This window comes from Gopherus evgoodei, chromosome 2, assembly GCF_007399415.2.
Source record: "Gopherus evgoodei ecotype Sinaloan lineage chromosome 2, rGopEvg1_v1.p, whole genome shotgun sequence".
Lineage (NCBI taxonomy): Eukaryota > Metazoa > Chordata > Testudines > Testudinidae > Gopherus > Gopherus evgoodei.
The window spans coordinates 265,427,299-265,449,260 of NC_044323.1; the positions used below are offsets into that span (position 1 = coordinate 265,427,299).

The 21,962-nt window shown below is 43.5% G+C and overlaps 1 protein-coding gene across 1 annotated transcript in view; it reads right to left on the reverse strand.

Annotated features, from left to right (window-relative positions):
• NUDCD1 (NudC domain containing 1) overlaps nt 1-21,962 on the reverse strand; it is a 176,107-nt gene that overhangs the window by 84,085 nt on the left and 70,060 nt on the right. The window contains 1 exon segment of the mRNA XM_030549466.1: nt 14,104-14,287. Within this exon segment, the coding sequence (XP_030405326.1) occupies nt 14,104-14,287 (184 nt within the window).

A 21,962-nucleotide genomic window follows, 5' to 3' on the forward strand; every position in this document is an offset into this window, starting at 1 on the left:
AAGTGGTTTTTCTGGTTTAATTTACATTGAAAAGATTAGCTAGAGGAAGAAAGGGAAAAAGGCACTGTTGCTAGGCAGACCCCAGGAGGCAACAGAGCCTGCAGTTCAGACAACAAACACCGGAGGGCACCCCAACACAAGAAAACAAGAACCATGACTTCTAAGGCAAAAATGGAGGCCGAAGTACAGAGCACAGGAGCAGAACACAGGCGACAACTGAAAAAAAGAAAAAAGAGGTGGAGCTGAAAGAAAGAGAAGAACAGATCAAACAGGCAGCCCATAAAAGAGAACAAGACGCCAAAAATGCAGCCCACCACAAAAAACTAGAAGAAGAAAAGGTGGCCCACCGCCGAGACATGGAAAAACAACAAAAAGAGATGGAACTCCAGAGGGAAGCCCACCGACAGGCCATGGAATTAGAAAAGGCTAAGCAACAGGCTCCAGCCAATCCTAACAACCCTTCACCAATTCTGGTTCCACATCCCAGGAAATTTCCCACCTACAAGGCAGGTGATAACACCGAGGCCTTCTTGGAAAATTTTGAAAGAGCCTGTCTTGGGTACCGCATCTCTGAAGACCAGTACATGGTAGAATTGAGGCCACAGCTCAGTGGACCTTTAGCAGAGGTGGCAGCTGAAATGCCTAAGGAGAACATGAACAACTATAAACTTTTTCAAACCAAGGCCAGATACAAAATGGGAATAACCCCGGATCATGCCCGTCGGCGTTTCAGAACCCAAAAATGAAAACCAGATGTGTCATTTCCCAAACACGCCTACTACGTTGGGAAAAATTATGAGGCCTGAATATCAGGACACAATGTTAAATCCTTGGATAAACTGCACCTCCTCATACAAATGGAGCAGTTCTTGGATGGTGTTCCTGAGAACATAACACGGTACATACAAGATAGAAAACCCAAAAATCTCACCGAGGCGGGGGAGATTGGAGCCAGATGGATGAAAGTGGCAGAAAGCAAAAAAGCTACTGTCAAGGGGAACGAATACCCCAGAGGGCACACCGACCATAAACCCTACAACTGAGGGCAGCCAAAAACCCCACCTACAACCCAAGTAAAGCCACAGACACACTATTCTTCCACCTCACCAGTCTCCAGTAACTCACCTTGACCCAGTGACCCATCAGATGGAAGATGCTTTAAGTGTAATGAACTGGGACATATCAAGGCCAACTGTCCAAAGAACGCCATTCGAGTGCAGTTGATTACACCACCATCACCCAAAAGATCCCCAGGCCCAGATGCCTCTCAAATACCCTTGGAGTGGAGGGAAAATTTGAGAGTGGGCGGAAAGAAGGTTACTGTGTGGAGAGACACGGGGGCACAAGTGTCAGCTATCCACCAATCCCTCGTAGACCCCAAATTCATCAACCCAAAGGCCCAAGTGACAATTTACCCCTTCATGTCATAAGCTGTAGACATGCCTACACCTGAACTGCCTGTCCAGTATAAAAGCTGGTCAGGAATGTGGACTTTTGCAGTCTATGACAATTATCCTATCCCCATGCTACTGGGGGAAGACTTGGCCAACCAGGTGAAGCGGGCCAAGAGAGTGGGAATGGTTACACGTAGCCAAATCAGGCAAGCTTCCAGACCCATTCCTGTTCCTGAGCTGTCCACAGACGCCCCGTCTGTGTTACCAGAGACCCAAACAGAGGTAGTGGACCCGGATTCCATGCCAACCACTGAAACAGCCACAGCACCTCCAGTCCCAGGCCCGGAACTGGAACAGCAACCATCACCAGCAATTGCAACCACATCTTCAAACTCAACACCAGAGGGCACCAGCAAGCCAGAACTGGCAGAAGCAACAGACAGCCATACCCAAAAGGCTCAGCCAGAGCCTGAAATACCCTCAGGTGCACCAGCGGAGAGCGGTTCACCAGCAACGGAAACAACCCCATCACCTACATCGCTTCCAGAGGGACCAAGCCCAAGTCCACAGTCTGAGAAAGAACTGGTGACTCCAGCCTCAAGGGAACAGTTCCAGACTGAGCAGGAAGCAGATGACAGCCTTCAGAAAGCTTGGGCGGCGGCACGGAGCACCCCACTGCCTCTCAGCTCTTCTAATCTATCCCGGTTTGTTATAGACCAAGGACTTTTATACAAGGAGATTCTTTCTGGTGGACACCGGGAAGAATGGCAGCCGCAAAAACAGTTGGTGGTTCCAACTAAGTACCGGGGGAAGCTCTTAAGCTTAGCCCATGATCATCCCAGTGGCCATGCTGGGGTGAACAGAACCAAGGACCGGTTGGGGAAGTCTTTCCACTGGGAGGGGATGGGCAAGGACGTTGCCAAGTATGTCCGGTCTTGTGAGGTGTGCCAAAGAGTGGGAAAGCCTCAAGACCAGGTCCAGGCCCCTCTCCAGCCACTCCCCATAATTGAGGTCCCATTTCAGCGAGTAGCTGTGGATATTCTGGGTCCTTTCCTCAAAAAGACACCCAGAGGAAAGCAGTACGTATTGACTTTAGTGGACTTTGCTACCCGATGGCCGGAAGCAGTAGCTCTAGGCAACACCAGGGCTAACACTGTGTGCCTGGCCCTAACAGACATCTTTGCCAGGGTAGGTTGGCCCTCCGACATCCTTACAGATTCAGGGTCTAATTTCCTGGCAGGGACCATGGAAAAACTGTGGGAAACTCATGGGGTGAATCACTTGGTTGCCACCCCGTACCACCATCAAACCAATGGCCTGGTGGAAAGGTTCAATGGAACTTTGGGGGCCATGATACAAAAATTCATCAACGAATTCTCCAATAATTGGGACCTAGTGTTGCAGCAGTTGCTGTTTGCCTACAGGGCTGTACCACATCCCAGTTTAGGGTTTTCACCGTTTGAACTTGTGTACGGTCACGAGGTTAAGGGGCCATTATAGTTGGTGAAGCAACAATGGGAGGGGTTTACGCCTTCTCCAGGAACTAACATTCTGGACTTTGTAAGCAACCTACAAAGCACCCTCCGACACTCTTTAGCCCTTGCTAGAGAGAACCTAAAGGATGCTCAGGAAGAGCAAAAGGCCTGGTATGACAGACATGCCAGAGAACGTTCCTTCAAGGTAGGAGACCAGGTTATGGTCTTGAAGGCGCAACAGGCCCATAAGATGGAAGCATCATGGGAAGGGCCATTCACGGTCCAAGAGCGCCTGGGAACTGTAAACTACCTCATAGCATTTCCCAATTCCTCACTAAAGCCTAGAGTGTACCATGTTAATTCTCTCAAGCCTTTCTATTCCAGAGACTTACAGGTTTGTCAGTTTACAGTCCAGGGAGATGATGCTGAGTGGCCTGACGGTGTCTACTATGACGGAAAAAAAGACGGTGGCGTGGAAGAGGTGAACCTCTCAACCACCCTGGAACGTCTGCAGCGGCGACAAATCAAGGAGCTGTGCACTAGCTTTGCCCCATTGTTCTCAGCCACCCCAGGACGGACTGAACGGGCATACCACTCCATTGACACAGGTAATGCTCACCCAATCAGAACCCCACCCTACCGGGTGTCTCCTCATGCCCAAGCTGCTATAGAACGAGAGATCCAGAACATGCTACAGATGGGTATAATCCGCCCATCTACCAGTGCATGGGCATCTCCAGTGGTTCTGGTACCCAAACCAGATGGGGAAATACGCTTTTGCGTGGACTACCGTAAGCTAAATGTGGTAACTCGGGGAAAATGGGGAAATACCGCATTTAGCTTACGTTAGTCCACACAAAAGCGTAACTCGTCCGGACAACTATCCAATGCCACGCACCGATGAGCTATTGGAGAAGTTGGGACGTGCCCAGTTCATCTCTACAATAGAGACTTAACCAAGGGGTACTGGCAAGTACTGCTAGATGAACCTGCCAAGGAGAGGTCAGCATTCGTCACCCATGGGGGGGTGTATGAATTCAATGTCCTTCCTTTCGGCCTTTGAAATGCACCCGCCACCTTCCAGAGGCTGGTAGATGGTCTACTAGCAGGACTGGGAAAATATGCAGTTGCCTACCTCGATAATGTGGCCATTTTTTCAGACTCCTGGCCCAAACACCTACTACACCTGGAAAAGGTCTTTGAGCGCATCAGGCAGGCCGGACTAACTGTTAAGGCCAAAAAGTGTCAAATAGGCCAAAACAGAGTGACTTACCTGGGGCACCAGGTGGGTCGAGGAACCATAAACCCCCTACAGGCCAAGGTGGATGCTATCCAAAAGTGGCCTGTCCCAAGGTCAAAGAAACAGGTCCAATCCTTCTTAGGCTTGGCCGGGTACTACAGGCGATTTGTACCACACTATAGCCAAATCGCTGCCCCACTGACCGACCTGACCAAAAAGACCCAGCCAAATGCAGTTAACTGGACTAATAAGTGTCAAAAGGCCTTTACCCAGCTTAAGGCGACGCTCATGTCTGACCCTGTACTCAGGGCTCCGAACTTTGACAAGCCATTCCTAGTAACCACGGATGCATCTGAGTGTGGTATAGGAGCAGTACTCATGCAGGAAGCTGCGGATCACAACTTCCATCCTGTCGTGTTTCTCAGCAGAAAACTGTCTGAGAGGAAAAGTCACTGGTCAGTGAGTGAAAAGGAATACTATGCCATTGTGTACGCCCTGGAAAAGCTACGCCCATATGTTTGGGGACGGCGGTTCGAGCTACAAACTGACCATGCTGCACTAAAGTGGCTTCATACTGCCAAGGGGAACAACAAGAAACTTCTTCATTGAAGTTTAGCTCTCCAAACTAGGTTTATGATAACCTCACAAAAGCTTAATCCACCTCTGCCAGGAGCAGCTAGCAACCTGTTTCCCACCAGGACAAGAGGGGGATCAGTTATTGGTCTCAATTGTTCTTACCCAGGATGTCAAGGGAACTAGAGATACCTGTGGATCACAGGCCAGCCAGGGAGCAGCTTGAGAATATAGCACAATGACCACAAATTTCTAGTTTTCCCAGAATCTTAGAACATTAGATCACACATCTAAAAGTAAAACATCCCAACTAGTGGAATTCAGGCAGAATGAAAAAGGAGCCAAGAGAGACGACCAGCAGGTGGAAACATCCAGATCAAAAGAAAAGGGTTGGATAAAGAATATGCATCATCTGAGCAGTGTGCACAAGGGCAGCAGCATGTCTGTCCTGAAGGGTATACCTCACAACTAAATGAAGTTTTCTACTGCAGATGGTCTGCACACACTTTTCAAGTAAGCATGACATTTTTCGACCAAAACCATCTCCGAAGGAGGACTTCCCAGCTTTCGCTCTTGAAAGTTTTCATATTTTCATCCATATATTTCTGTGATACAGAATTTTCTTCAAAGGTGTCAATAAAAAAATGAAGTATCGTGATCCCCCATCTATCAAAAAATTATTTAAGGCTTTTGTATTGCCTCAATTCAACTTCACATGGATGTATTTATTTATTTTAAATCTACAAGTCAGGTTCATCCATCTCTTTGAATTCTAATATTTTTTTAAAGAGAGAAATACTGTTAGTTCTTTACAATTTAAGTTTGCTTTTTGAAACTTCATAGTTATTTTTGTATTGATTGTAGTTAGAAAATGTTGCCTATTTATCATTAATGTTCAAGGACGGGAAGGGTTTCCTGTAACCAGGATCTTCAAATCAACAGCATCAAGTTATACAGCAATGAAACAAATATCCCAAGATATATTCTTCAGTGAGTTGCAAATTATCTATATCAGTCTCAATTTCAGCTGCTTTATCACTCAAATTTATTCACCAAAGGAAACTTATCAAGATTTCGTTTTCCAGTGCAAGCTTTCCCTTATCAAAACCCTAAGATTTCACGTAGATGTAATCTCTCTGTGTATTAAGGTGGCAGGGCAATCTGTCATTCTTGTAAACTTCAGATTCATAAAGACATGCAGAAATATTCACCAAATCAATGAGACATTCATTTAATATCCCAGGAGTTCAGAGTCAAAGCTGCCGCTGGGCTTTTCATTTTATAGAAAAGCGAGGGAACAACAGCTGGGCTATGGATTCCCACAGCTCAGAAGCAGACAATGGTACTAGCATTTTGACAGGTACTGGATTCATAGGGGTGTACAATGCAAACAATAAGAGCCATATACCCATGCAGAATGCCTACTGATGGAATGAACTGAGTAAAGGCTACAGCCATAAGTGTGTAAACATTCAATTATGTAATGTAAACTTTCAATTATACAACCAGCTACTGACATTGAACATTCTTCATTTAAATAATGTTATGACTAACATTAAAATTTCTTGTATCGACTTCTTAAAATTAATGTGTGTAAAGCACTTTGAAGACATAAGGCATTATACAATGTCTGAGTTATTGAAGTCCTCAGATTGTGGTTTGAAGATCTCAAGCTGCAGAGAATCCTCCAGCAAGTGACCTGTGCCTAATGCTGCAGACGAAGGTGAAAAACCTCCAGGGCCTCTGCCAATCTGCCCTGGAGGAAAATTCCTTCCCAACTCCAAATATGGCGATCAGTTAAACCCTGAGCACGTGGGCAAGACTCACCAGCCAGCACCCAGGAAAGAATTCTCTGTAGTAACTCAGATCCCATCCCATCTAACATCCCATCACAGACCACTGGGCATACTTACTTGCTGATAATCAAATGTCAATTGCCAAATTAATTGCCAAAATTAGGCTATCCCATCATACTATCCCCTCCATAAACTTCTTGCTGTTTTGTCTTTTCACTGATACAAACCTTGTTACACAGAAAATTAACAATTATACTTTGTGTTACTCAGCTAGATTAAAGTAAATAATATAAATGGCTCTTTGAAAGAGAAGCAAAACCTATTTGAGATATATAGTTCATGTATCATCTACAGTAGAGCTGGTTAAAATTGTGGGAAATGTCTTTTTGTAAAAAAAAAAATTAATACAGAAAAAATTCATTTGACAATGTTCTGGTTTTCTGACAAGATCAAACCAAAAAGATTTAGTTTTTGGAAACAGATTTTTTTTTCCAAGTTACTCATAAAAAATGCATGAAAATGTTATGGTGAAGTTTGAAGAAAATTAAAGAAACTCCAACATTTTCAGCAAAAAAATCTATTTTCAACTGCCTTTAAGCTACAGCCCTCTTGCAGAACCTTTTCTACAAGGTTATCTGCTCTGTAAACTTTAACTGAGGGTAGGAAGAGAGGCACAAATTATTGTATTATAACAACTGTTATTTCCTGGTAAAATGAATGATTCCAATTCCATAAAGTATTATCTAAGTAAAATTATTTTCCCTTATATTTTAGTGGTGTACATAAAGCTAGAGTAAGATTATCATTTTGGATTTCTGTAAGTGATTTCAGCTCTAATATTTTCCTCTTTTTACATACACCAAACTTATTAATGGAAAAAGAAAATCTACATATGAAGGCAGCATAGAAAACTGGGGTGAAGATCAGAGGTGTGAAAACTACGGCGACCTGTCAGACCTTTTAATCTGGCCCTTGAGCTCCAGCCAGGGAACGGGGTCAGAGACTTGCCCTGCTCTGTTCGTGCCATGGCTCCACGTGGCTCCCAGAAGCAGTGGGATGTCCCCCCTCTGGCTCTAGCTAGGGGGCTCCGCATGCTGCCCCTGCCCTAAGTGCTGGCTCTGCAGCTCTCACTGACCACTGGCGCTGCACCTCCATGTAGAAGTCAGAGGGGGGACATGCCGTTGCTTCTGAGAGATGCTTGAGGTAAGCGCCTCCTGGAGCCTGGCACCCCGAGCCTCCCCTGCACCACACACCAATCCCCTTGCCCCAGCCCTGGCTCCCCCTCCCTCCCTCCGAACCCCTTGGTCCCAGCCTGGAACACCCTTCTGTGTCCCAAACCCCTCACCCCCAAACTCACCTGAGTCTCCACACGTCCAGCCAGAGACCTCACCCCCTCCCGCATCCCAACCTCCAATTTCGTGAGGATTCTTGGCCCGTCATACAATTTCCATACTCAGATGTGGCCCTTAGGCCAGAAAGTTTGCCCACCCTGCTCTAAACCATGCTCCTAAATTTTAAGTCTCTTTGCATAGCTGTATGAATACTTCTTACAAGATTATCAACTGCATTCCGAGGTCCCTCCTGCTAAGCTATCAGTGAAAGCTCTAGCCACAAGGTAGTTAGACAACTCAGTGGAGAGCTAGCACACACAGCACAGCACACTGAGCTCCAAAATCACTGATTAGCAGGATGAAGCTAGTCTCCACACTCTTGTTCACATGAAGTCGCCAAGGAACTTAATGGGCAGGGGCTAGAACTCAAAAGGTCTCGAGCGCCTACTTCTCATGTCCTCAGTGCACGGATTAATTGGAGGTAGACACGGAGAGGATACAGAAAATAAATTGGGTTTGAGGACAGTAGGTGTCAGAGGGGAAGGGAAGAGATTCGACAGAAGGGAAACAGATGAAGAGAAAATGAAGCAGCATTATTAACACTAATGCTACTCTTGGTCACCTCAGCACAAATTTAGTAATGCGATGCTAACCACCATGCAATAAATAAATAAAATCATATGCACAAGTACTATCCAGAAGTCACTCTTTGTGGAAGAGTAAGCAAGTCCCCCTTTACCACTTATTCTGTGCACTACGCAGAATCTAATTTAGGAAATGTGGACACATAGGTTCCCTCCACAACCGGGCTCCATGATAGCCCCAAACAGCTTGATGTTAAGGGTACTGATAGGTAGCTAGGCTGCAGATCTACCCTTAGGCGGAGACCCATACTAAACAGGGGCACATGGAAAGACACTGTTGACAACCTCCCCAGAAGCTGTATGGTAGACTATTCACATCCAATCCCTGCACAAAGCCAGCTACTCTCGCTGTTTGTGAGAAAGTGTGAATTTCACACACAGTGAATCTGTAACTTCGGGTTTGGCTACACTTGCAGGTGTGCAGTGCTGGGAGTTAAAGCTCTCTTCATACAGCTGTGTAGGGAAAGCGCTGCAGTGTGGCCACATTTGCAGCGGTGTTGGGAGTGGTGCTTTATGGGCAGCTATCCCAGCGTTCAAGTGGCTGCAACTCTGCTTTTCAAAAGAGAGGGGTGGGGTGGAGTGTGACAGGGAGCGTGGGGGGGACAAAGAGTGGATTTTTGGAGCTGACACTGTGTCAGCTCCCTGCCTTGCAAGTTCTAAGGACTTGAAGATACACAGCACCAACCTTCAATCGTTTTAAAAGTTTCAACCCCTTCCTCCACCCCTCTCTCATTCACTAAATGCAAATAGCCTTCTGACCGGATAAGCAGCTGCTCCAAAATGGATCCCCCCACCCCCCTCTCCGGGCTGCTTCTCACCCTCTCTGCTCGAGCAAACAGTAGCTGTGTTTGTTTTTTAGATAAGCAGCTCCGGGAGCCCTGAGTTCACAACAAAACAAAGAGGCATCACAACAAAACAGAGTGTTATATTTACTTTAAAAAAATTATGGGAAGGTTCCGGAGGTTAGTTACAGCGTAGTAAGATTAATCACTGTTTACACTGGCACCTCAGCGCTGCAAGAGCAGCGCTGTTCTCTTTATTTCTTGTCGAGCTGGAGTACATGCAGCGCTGTAGCCAGGGAGATACAGGGCTGTATGTGCCTTGCCAGTGTGGACGGGGAGTAAGTTACAGCGCTGTAAAACCACCACCAGCACTGTAATTCTCAAGTGTAGTCAAGCCCTTAATTAAAGTCCACCTGCGTTTCAACTTAGGGCTTGGCTACACTTGCGAGTTACAGCACAATAAAGGAGCCCTGGGCACACTAGTTCACTACCAGTCCACATTGGTAAGGCATGTAGAGTGCTCTGACTCCATGCCTAGAGCGCTCCTGGTACTCCACCTCAGCGAGAAGAATAACGTTTGATGTGCCCCTGCTGGAGCGCCCCAGCATCAGTGTGAACGAGGTGTTACATTACTGTGCTCTCATCAGCCTCCGGAAACGTCCCATAATCCCATAATTAAGTCAAGTGGCCACTCTTGTCATTGTTTTGGACATGCCCTTTGAAAGCTCCGTTTGACAACTGGCTTGCTTATCTGCTCTGAGACAAAACAACTATTACTGTGGAATGCTGTGTGAGGCCTTGGCTACACTCACACTTTACAGCGCTGCAACTTGGGTGTGAAAAAACATCCCCCTGAGCGCTGCAAGATACAGTGCTGTAAAGCGTCAGTGTAATCAGGGCAGCAGCACTGGGAGCGCGGCTCCCAGCGCTGCACGCTACACCCGTAAGGGATGTGGTTTACATGCAGCGCTGGGAGAGCTCTCTCCCAGCGCTGCCGCTCTGACTACACTCACACTTCAAAGCGCTGCCGGGGCAGCGCTTTGAAATTCCAAATGTAGCCATACCCTGAGAGAGAGAGGTGGGAGGGAGAGGGGAAGGAGTAGATCTGCTGCTGTCTGAACTTACAAGACAGCATGCTGACATGCTCTCAGCCCCGCCAAAATCCACTCTCTCTCCCCCCACATACACACAAACACACTCCCTGTCACATTCCACCCCACCCCATGTGAAAAGCACGTTGCAGCCACTTGCATGCTGGGATAGCTACCACAATGCACTGCTCTCTGTGGCCACTGCAAGAGCTGCTAATGTGGCCATGCCAGTGTGCTGTCAGCTGTCAGTGTAGACAGATTACAGCGCTCTCTCTACTGCGCTCTATGAGGGCTGGTTTAACTCAAAGTGCTCTAAATCTGCAAGTGCAGCCATGCCTTTAGTCCATGGCCTTGCATTAGGAGAGGGTTGTGTGGACATATCTTGTTGCATCAAGATGCAGACTGTCTACACGTTAGTTCTTTAAAATGACCATGGAGAAAACTGAAGACTCTCAACCTTTAAAGAATATAGTACAAAACCTTCTAAAGCTCAATACAATAGAATTGGCTCCTTCTGCTTACACAGATTGCCTTAAAGCAGATATGCCATCTTAAATATCAATGCTGGTAGGTAACATAGTATGGTAACTGCACTTTCCTGCTAACACTGGTGGAATTTTCAGCATAGTGGAAAAACTCCTCTTTGAGTATATGATTTCTTATACTCTCACTAAATGTAAACCAGGATGAGCACAGAGAATTATGCTCAGTTAGTCACACAGATGGGAATACAGGGGATATATACAATTATGCATTACTCCCTTCATTCCTTAAAGCTGTACTTTAAAATAAGCAGGAAAGAGAGGGGGCAAGAAAGATCTTTACTCCAAAGAAGTACAAAGAAGAACAGCAGCCAATACAAAGAAATTTAAAAGTCATTTAACTAAAACATATGGAATGAATAAATCTTTACACGTCTGTATCAACTTATCAGAGGATCTCAAAGCATTTTTGTAAAATTAGAAACAAAAATTGAAGTTAAACTAGAAATAAAGATAGTACAAGGAAGAGGAAACGAAACCAAAAGTATAATCAACTGAAACAGATAAACAATACAACACTAGGGCTAAATTCAGCTGAAAATAATAGCAGGCTTTCTTTACAAGCCTTAAATCCTGAAGTAGGCCTATCTAGCCAAAAGAAATTTCAGCATAAGAAGCAACAGCAACAAAAAGTCAACACCCCAAATGCAGGTTATACTCATCCAGGAGGAGGGGAAGTCATAATTTCCTTAATCTCATGCTCCAAATTGCAGATTCTCAACTCCCTTTAAAATCCCCACCTTCCACTGCTATGATGCAAACAGGATTTAATGCAGATCTAGGCTGGATTAATCCTACAACAGTGCTCAGTTGAGATTTACTGGAGGGGTGAATCGTCTAAGATACTTCTTTATAAATTCAAAAAGCTCTCTCCTGCAACCACTGAATTTCTGCATGGGGCCTTCATCCTTTAGAGTACTTAAGCATAGTGCTAAGGAAGGAGGAGATGGAGAAACCTCCTCAACAATACCCAGATTTTTTTTTTATTATTATTATTATTACTACATCTTCAGGCCATTTATTTCACTCTTAACTGACAAGTCATCTAGAAAAGAGTCTGCTCCAATATTAAAACATTTAGAGACCTCATAAGCATGTTCAATGGAGTCTAATTCCCTGAGAACTAGGATTATATATATAAAGTCCATAATAGACTTTAGACCTCTTGGATGCAGAAGGTATGAGTTAACAAGTCTGGATTAGTTGATTCTGCTCAGCTCTGTTACCATAATATATTATATATATATATATATATATATATATATATATATATATATATATATATATATATATATATATATATATATATATATATATATATATATATATATATAAAATGGTAACAGAGCTGAGCAGAATCAACTAGTCCAGTCTTGTTAACTCATACCTTCTGCATCCAAGAGGTCTAAAGTCTATTATGGACCAGAAGGCATTGAGACACTATTTAGGCTGCAATGGACCCTTAGAGATTTGATCTAGGAGAAAAGGCTGGGGGGTGGGGAAGGGTGGCAGAGAGAGGAGAAAGAAGAGTTAACATGTTAAGACAGAGGGCTTGGCTACACTCTAAACTTCAAAACACTGCCGCGGCAGCGCTTTGAAGTGTGAGTGTGGCCGCAGCGCCAGCGCTAGGAGAGAGCTCTCCCAGCGCTGCACGTGCTCCACCTCCCCACGGGGATTAGCTTGCAGCACTGGGAGCCGCACTCCCAGGGCTGCGGCACTGTTTACACTGGCGCTTTACAGCGCTGTATCTTGCAGCGCTCAGGGGGGTGTTTTTTTCACACCCCTGAGTGACAAAGTTGCAACGCTGTAAAGCGCCAGTGTAGCCAAGGCCAGAGAGAGAGAGAGAGAGAGAGAGAGAGAGAGAGAGATTGGGGGGTGGGGGGCGGCGGCGGACCAAGATGACAGAAAAAAGTAAATTAGCTGCTTCAATTTTAGTTATAAGCCAGGATAAATTAAATTAGTAAAACTTCAAAAATGCACTCTCCCCCTACCCCCAAACAATTACTGGTCATCCTACATTCTGAAACATGGGGTCTTAGAGTCCTTATAAAAAAGTTATCCTATTTAATGCAACTATGGATGTTTATATTAACTCAGTCATCTAACTATCTCACCATATACAGGGTCGGCTCCAGGCCACAGTGCGCCAAGCGCGTGCTTGGGGCGGCACACTGCGGGGGGCGCTCTGCCGGTTTCCGGGAAGGCGGCAGGCGGCTCCGGTAGACCTCCCGCAGGCGTGCCTGCGGAGCGTCTGCTGGTCCCGCAGCTCCGGTGGAGCACCCGCAGGCACACCTGCGGGAGGTCCACCGGAGCTGCGGGACCACCGGACCCCCCACAGGGAAGCCTGCGGGAGGTCCACCGGAGCTGCGGGACCGGCAAGCAGCAGAGCGCCTCCCGTGGCGTGCCGCCGTGCTTGGGGTGGCAAAATTGCTATATATACACATACTTTGCTGGTTTTTACTAAACTCATTGAGTTCCACAGTTTAACCACTGTATACTAAATCATTGTCAGATGAATTAAATGTCTCCTTGTTTTTATTATAGAAAAGGTTAAAGAACATTCAATATTCTCTCCATATATCATTGATTTGTATTCCTATACTATGTCCCGTTATAGTCATTTTCTAATCCTAATTTATAAATCCCTTTACCATTCAAATTCCAAGCCTCTTAACCAGAGGCTGAAAATAGTATCTAATTGTTCAGTGGTTTGGAGATTGGAACAAAGGTTTGCTAAGACTAAGGTGAGAAGACCTAACTCATTTTTATTTGAGACCTCTCTGGGAATTTGCATTGTATATCTCTACATGTAAAGTGCTACTGCACTAACCTGTTTTTCTAGTCACTCACATCATATGAACATTTGTATTGTTTACCCATTACTTGGCCTCAGAGATATTTAGCAAATTATAGGTTCACATTCCCCACTCCCAACTTATATTGGAAAAAAAAAAAAGAAGACAGAAACTGAGTTAAAGTTTTGAAAAACATAATTAAAATAATTAAAATTGTGAAATGACTAACCAGAGGGATAGCTCAGTGGTTTGAGCATTGGCCTGCTAAACCCAAGATTGTGAGTTCAATCCTTGAGGGGGCAATTTGTGGATTTAGTTGGGGATTGGTCCTGTTTTGAGGTCCCTTCCAACCCTGATATTCCAGATACAATTTTTTTTTTAAATAGTGAGGTTTCAGCTTTTCAAAATATCTGCAAAGAATATAAACATAAAATACTCACCCTCTTTGTCTACTTCTGTGATTGTAACCCATTCCAAGGACACATGGAAGCCACTTCCTTTTGCATCCAGTTCATCTTTTTCTACTCGAAGCAGAAGCCCAGCTACTGAATGCACATCTGACTTTACAAAGGAAACACTGTGGGCTATAACAAAGGGACTCCCAAGTTCTTCATTAAACATAATCTGTAAAGCAGAAAGAAGAAGAATAAACAAAACAAAACAAACAGGTTGGAGGGGGAAGGGAGGAGTCCATAGTAGTTACTTTGCTATCTACTAGAAAAGGAATGAGAAAGTTGACTGAAGCTACCCCAAGGATTTTACTGCCAACACAGATCTCTCAGTGGCTTCCACCTCCGGTTTGTTCGTCCTGCCTCCTTTGCCCAGATAGTTTTGACATCCTTTTTATTATTAATTTGTATATTAAAGTAGCAGGTAAAAGGCCCATTTTGCTTGGTGCTATGCAAGCACAGTAAGATAGTGGATACATGATCTGATGATTTTGATGATAAATCAATTTTGGAAAACAAATCAGATTTTTAAATAACCTTCTTTCGTTAACGAGTTGTTTACCATTAAACTGTGAAGGGTTCCTTTACCAGACAACTGTAAAAAGCTGTGTATGATAAATGCCTATTATTAAATGAAGGAAGAGGAGGAAGTTAATGATTTTAAAACTGCTGAAATGGGGGAGCACCTTATTAAAATCTGTGAGTGGAGTTTGGAGAAGCCCAATCTGCTCCTGCATTTTGATAAAAGCTGATCAGAACTGTCTGATCTAGTTTAAATCTTGAACGATACATTCATCTGGTAACCACTGTATTAGAATGTGAGATTGTTGCACAAAAAAAGTTCAATAATTTGAGTCATTTAAACTAATGCAGAGATGGGAGCTACAGCAATAGAAATCTTGGTTCTGGAGACCATATCTTTTTATTCTGTCTCTGGTGAAACAAGCACTTATTTAGCACAGTATCAAAATGTTGATAAAATTGATCAAGATAAAAAAGGACATGAAGATAGGAATGTTTTAATTGCCTGTACATCTATACCAGGAGCCTGTGTAATAAAACAACTGGAATTAGAATTGCTCATTTATGAACAAAAATCCAACTTAGTTGGTACGGCTGAAGTCTGGTGAGGAGACTGGCATGACTGTAAAGTTAAAATCAATGGTTATAACCTGCTTAGGAAGAATGGAGTTCAAAAGAAGGGGAAATGAGATTACTAATTTCCAAGTCACTGACAACTCGAAAGAAAATGATCTTGCATGCTGACAGATCAATGTCATAACAAATAAAGCACAAGACAGTGTACTATTTGGTGTCTCCTACAGACCACCAAATCACATTTGAAAACAGGATCACTACCTCCTTAAGCACCTACCCACAAGATGACGAAAAACCATTGTTCCATGGTGCTTCACATTGGATAAGCAGTCACTGAGTTTTAACAAGCAACAATTGTCCCTAGTCTATCAGTAATGGTGGCACACACATATAAAGAGACACACACACACACACACACACACACACACACACACACACACACACACACACACACACACACACACACACACACACAGAGTATAATCTTCTTGAACTACCTCAGCCTTAGAAATTGTGAGATAATGTGGCACAATTATAAATACTATGTCATTCCCCATCATCCATGGCACCATATAAATCCATTCTGTGGGCAAATAAAGCATCTCTGAGTTCTGTTGCGCACGTGAATACTGTCCCAATAATGACAGGCCCAGCAGTGTCTTAGATCCATTCCTGGTGAAATGGCTCAGCTTTGGCCTAGCAGACATTGAGCAGTGCTCATCAGGCCACAATGTGGACAACACTGGCATCCAAACCGTTCTGAAGGCCGCACCACCGTCATTTCAATCTACTAATCCCACATTCAACCACCATTTTACAGCTACTGAACAGGTAACTGAATCTTCTTTTTGCCAGGCCTTCTGCAATCAGGTTACGGACCCATAAAAGATGGCAAAAGGGGATAAGCAGAGTCCACTAGAATAAAGTGGGGACAGTTACTCCATTTATAACAATGTCATTTGGTAGGAACAATGTCCCAGTTTGTCCATGAAGGTGCAGTCTCAATCTCTGGAAAACACTGGCATCATGCATCTTGCTAGTACATCCTGTGCTGATGTCTATGACCTTGCCTCTCTGATAGTCCAGGGCCTGCAAAATGATGGAGTAGTATCATTTGTGGTGTATGTACTCATGTGTTCCTTGTAGAGGGGAAATTTTAGGCACATGAGTTCCCTCAATAACTCCAGGCCAGTTTGGGAAGCCCATTCTCTCAAAGCCAGCAATTATTTCAGGAACATTGTTAACGCCTGTCATAAACAGAAGGTTAAGGGTTAATGTCCCTTTTACCTGTAAAGGGTTAAGAAGCTCAGTGAACCTGGCTGACACCTGACCAGAGGACCAATGGGGGGACAAGATACTTTCAAATCTTGGTGGAGGGAAGTCTTTGTTTGTGTTTTTTGTTTGGTTTGTTGTTCGCTCTCGGGACTGAGAGGGACGAGACATACACCCAGGCTTCTCCAAATCTTTCTGAATCAGTCTTTCATGTTTCAAACTTGTAAGTAGCCAGGCAAGGCAGATTAGTCTTATGTTTGTTTTCTCAACTGGTAAATGCGTCTTTTTGCTGGAAGGATTTTTACCTCTGTTTGCTGTAACTTTAAATCTCAGGCTGGGGAGAGGGGTCCCTCTAGTCTATATGAATCTGAACACCCTTTAAAGCATTTTCCATCCTAATTTTACAGAGATAAATTTTACCTATTCTTTCTTTAATTAAAAGCTTTCTTTTTAAGAACCTGATTGATTTTTTCCTTGTTTTAGAATCCAAGGGATGGAGTCTAAACACACCAAGGACTGGTGGGGGAAAAAGGAAGGGGGGATGGTTAATTCCTCTTAGTTTTAAGATCCAAGGAGTTTGGACCTGTATAGCCTCTCAAGGCAACTCAGGGAGGGGAGAGTCTGGGGGGAAAACAGAGGGGGATGATTAATTTCTCCTTGTTTTAAGACCCAAGGGGTTTGGGTCTTAGGTTCCCCAGGGAAGGTTTTGGGGGAACAGAAGGTGTGCCAAACACAAACTTCTGGCTGGTGGCAGTGTACCAGATTTAAGCTAGTAATTAAGCTTAAAAGTAATCATGCAGGTCCCCACTTCTTGAACCCTAAAGTTCAAAGTGGGGGAAAAAACCTTGACAATGCCCAACTTGTTTAGGTAAATCACAGTCATGATTGCCTCACAAGCCTCCACAACCACCACCCTATCAGTTGACATGCCAACACCAAACGAGTTAGCCACAGACATGTAACAGGCTGGGGAGGCTTCTCTCTGATGGCTATAGAGACCCACTTCTGAGCTTGCATGGCCCCCTCATGCATGTGTTTGGACGCTGAAGAGTCATGGCATGTTGATTACCAGAATATCTACTTCTTCATACAAAAGTTCTGGGAGCCACTGCAGGTCATCCCAGGTCCACATGATGATGTGATCCCACTAGTCTGTGCTTGAGGCATTACTCCAAAAGCACCATTCTACATATGGAGAATCTGCAGTTACGGCAACAGGCACGAGCATGATCGCCTGGTTCCTCAGATTTTTTGTTTTTTAAACACAGACATACTGAGCTCTATGAATTAGGTCAGATTGTACATTCCTTCAATTAGTCTTCAACTGTAAGCTGAAGGGTATGGGCTACCCTTCAGGAGGGGATCAAAGAAGAAATCAAGGGACGACTAATTTCACTGAAAGTGGATTGTGCCACACAAATCTGACTGATCCCTTTTAGGATTTGATATATTATTGTGGGACAAATTTGTTCTTCTGACTCCAGCATTTAAAGAGATCAAAAGAAAGACACACCTCTAAATATTTAAAAATCTATGATTGTTAAAGTGGGTTGGTATGTATATGTATGGCTTGGGTGATTTCATACATACCAACCCACTTTATTATTGTAGTTGCCTTAGCTGTGAACACAGGAGTCCAAAATACCTTGTGTTATAGTAGACTTCTTGATGTGGGTTCACCAGAATTGCATGCATGTTGTCATCATTTATGATTTTTATTCTGTAATTTTTTTTTCTAAAGCAAATGCAGCATACTCTTCTGGGTGGTGTCTTTGAGTGTGCCTTTCCAGGTTGGCAACATAGTTGAAAGGCACTCCGGTTTCCCAATTTGACAAGCACATTTTTTTTTAAAACACTGTCATATTTGAAGGACTTTCTTACATGATTCTCAGTTATTGTAATAAACTATATAATTTTTTTTAAATAAACCAAAGGCAATAGTGCAGCCCAGTTGCATATTTCCAGGATCTAATCTAGTATGGTTGTGTTTTTGCAAAGTATCAGCAAGAAGTCTGCGAAGTATTTCAGAAAGGGATGATCTTGTGTCACAAATGATCCATGCAAGGTAATTTACCTTGTAAACTTTCACAGAGCTTGTTCTGACTCTAGATTCCTCCTTTCCAAATTACAAGCCCCTTCTCAGATTCTTTGAAGGTGACACTACTTTGCTAATATACTAGGGGGCATTAGATTGGGGAGAAGCTGGAGGTAACAACCTGTAGGGAAAAGATGGAGGGGCCTAGAGTAGCTAGCTGAAGAGGCAGGAACTATCACTCCTCTAGCCTTATGTGTGAGGTTGAAAGGAGGGAAGGGGAGGCTACAGACTTCTCATTCACTCTTGAGGACAACAGAAATAATTCTCTTACATATGTTTCATCCCTAAAAAAATGGATGGCTAAAAGACCCAGAAGACTAGGGACACTCAGAGACTAGATTTTTAATGTTTCTTTTATATTGAAGCTTAGAGATATCTAGTTTAAAGTAATATACAGCTGGTATTATTCCCAGAATAGGTGTAGAGACTCAAATTGGCCAAGTCTCCTTTAAGTGGGGAACAGAACCCAAATCTTCTGGAAGATAAATAATGAATAAGAGTGATGCAATTTGCAGTTTTGTTATTCCACTAGAGCCTCATGTTTTTATTTCAGGACAATATTTTTAACTTCATGTTCTGGGAAGCACAAAGCATGTGGCTGTCCTAGATATAAACAGTAAACAATGTACCATGTAGATACATTCTGTAATTCAGAAGTTAACATCAGCGCTCAAGTGATTATGCAGCACTACTTCTCAGGAAACCGAGCTCATTAATAGTGGGTTTGACCTGAAAAAAAGGTGCTAAAGAAAACTAGCACACAGCTCAATAGAGGTAATTTACTTCTAAGGACACCAATCCTTTGTTTCAGTTTCAAAGGTGTAGAAGGGTATTGATTTAGTAGGGTTATAATACCTACTACTACATGGTCTTGTGCCACTTGTTTTTACATTTTGTCATATAGCCATCACTCCCTTTACATGCTAATACTACTAAACTACTGTTGCTATGCCAGTATATAGTTATCTTCCTGGTTGCCTAAGCAAAGATACATCTGGGTAGAGATGGGTCAAAGATCCTCTGCACCTCATTTTTTAATAAGTGTCAAGCTTCAAAAAGGATTGAGGAGAGTAGCACGCTACTGTTTAGGACAACAAAAAGCAACAAGACCCTCTGATTAGATATACAACATAGCTGCTTCAATTGCACTTCAAAAGAGCCTGAAATCTTAATCGATATTTCAGATAGCCAAAGTGCTGTTACAACTTTTACCATGAAATGGAAGGCAAAATAGCTCAGTTTCTATGCTACAAAACCTTGCCTTTCCAGAAAATCTACACACATATGTAGTCGTGTATGTTTTTTGAGAAACTCTTTAGTAAATATTCCTCTTAAGTAAAGGAAGGAAAGTGGTTTGGGTGCACATATCATTCCTGAATAGTTTCCTCTCCATGCTTAACTACTTGTTAGAAAAAAACTATTGGTAGTGTTAAACTAAATGCAATTACTTACTTGGAACAATGTTTACAAGTCCCATCTACTGTGCGTATTAAAACTTAACTATCTATATAAATTCAGAGTCAGAATAAGCTGTGAACAAAAATCAGATCTCACATTTCAGGAAGCAACTAATTATGGAACAGTATTGGGAGGCATGTTTCAAAAGAGTACAACAAACGAGGACAAGCCCTCTAGAGAGAGACCCCAGACTATTAACACATTCCTAAGAATATTCTGCAGGATCCTTTATTCCACTGTCAAAGTGTCTTGCAAGACCCAGATAAATTGAGGTTAAACTGGAGGTTTTCCGAGATGTATGGTGCCTATTTGTATTCCATGTGCGGGTACGTGTGCACACCATGCACTTGAGATGGGAAAAATCTTGCAACCTCTGCGCCTGAATCCTGGCTCTCCTTGTGCTTTGCACCCAGGATATAAGAGGACGTGCGGACTGATTGCCTGTCCCAGGAATCTTCTCTCCCAGGAATCAAGTCATGATCCAAAGCAGAGGGCAAGGAGAATGGGTAATGGAATACAAATAGGGACCACACAAGTAAATAACCTCCATTCTTTCTTCAAGTGCTGATCCCCATGTGTATTCCGCATGTGGGTGACTAGTAAGCAGTACTCAAATATGAGACACAAGGATGCAGGAGTTATAGACGTAACACTGAAGATCCAAAGGCTGTGTCAGCACAAAAGACTTGAATCAAAGCATAATGTATTGTGAAAGCACGCATGGAACTCCAGGTTTTCATCTTACAAACATCCAGCACCAGCATTTTTCAAAAAGAGATGCCACTGAGTTCACCTGTGCTGTTGTGGAATGGACCCTCAACCTGCCCAGAGGAGGAAACTGCTTCAAATGAAAGCAAAGGAGGCAGACAGAAATACCTTTTGAGAGACTTTGAACAGATATCACTTATTCCCATGCTCACTCAACTAGAGCAACCATCTACATGATAGCCTAAACAGTTTTGCTCTTTGCAGGTAGAATACCAATATCTTCTGGTGTTGAGAAAATGAAATCTCCTTTTCTCCCGGGAAGCAGGAGACTTTGGAAAGAATCCCAGTAAGTGAATCAATTGGTTTATGTTGAACTCAGAAATTACTTTCAGGATAAATTTCAGGTGGAGGCAAAAGGATACCCACTCTTTATAAAATATAGCATATGATGTCAGCCACGAGGGCCCCCTACTCTATTGGCAGACATAATTGTGACAGGAACATGACCTTCATAGACAGGTAAGACATCAAGTACACGGCCAAAGGTTTGAAAGGCAGCCTGTAAGTTTTGAAAGTACAAGACTGAGGTCAGGTCTCACTGCAGTGTTGGCGTGACTACTGATGGGCATCTGGTAGATAATGGGTGAGTAAAAACAATGTGTTGGAAGATGGCATACACTGATAGCTCTCTGTGGATCCACCTAGTAGCAAATAGAAAGATCTGACATCATGAGAGTGGGGAGGTAGTTTAAAATAGCAGAAATACCTGCTGACCCTTATAACTGATTCTATTGTGCCCAGGTAGAGAAATACCTCATTTGGCTAGATAACATTTTCTGGTAGAATCTTTCCTGCTGTGATTAAGTGTAGCTTATACAGCTTCTAAACATGAATGCTCTAGATCTGACATGGATCCAAATACTAAGCCATGAGGTGAAGAGACTCCAGACTGGAATGTCTGATCCCACCATTCGCCTGAGTTGGCGGGTCCAGGAAGGACTGAACGCTCATGGATTGACTTCCTTCAAGCTGGCTCAGAACAGCAAGCTAGAGTCCTGACCTAGTGCTATTCTGGAAGAATATATGCTGAACTTCTTGTTCCTCTGGGAGACAAACAGGTCCCAAGATAAGTCTTCCCCACTGAGTGAAGTTGTTGTTCAGCACTGAATTGTCTAACTCCTACTCATGATCTACTCCTGTCATAAACAGATAGCTAAGG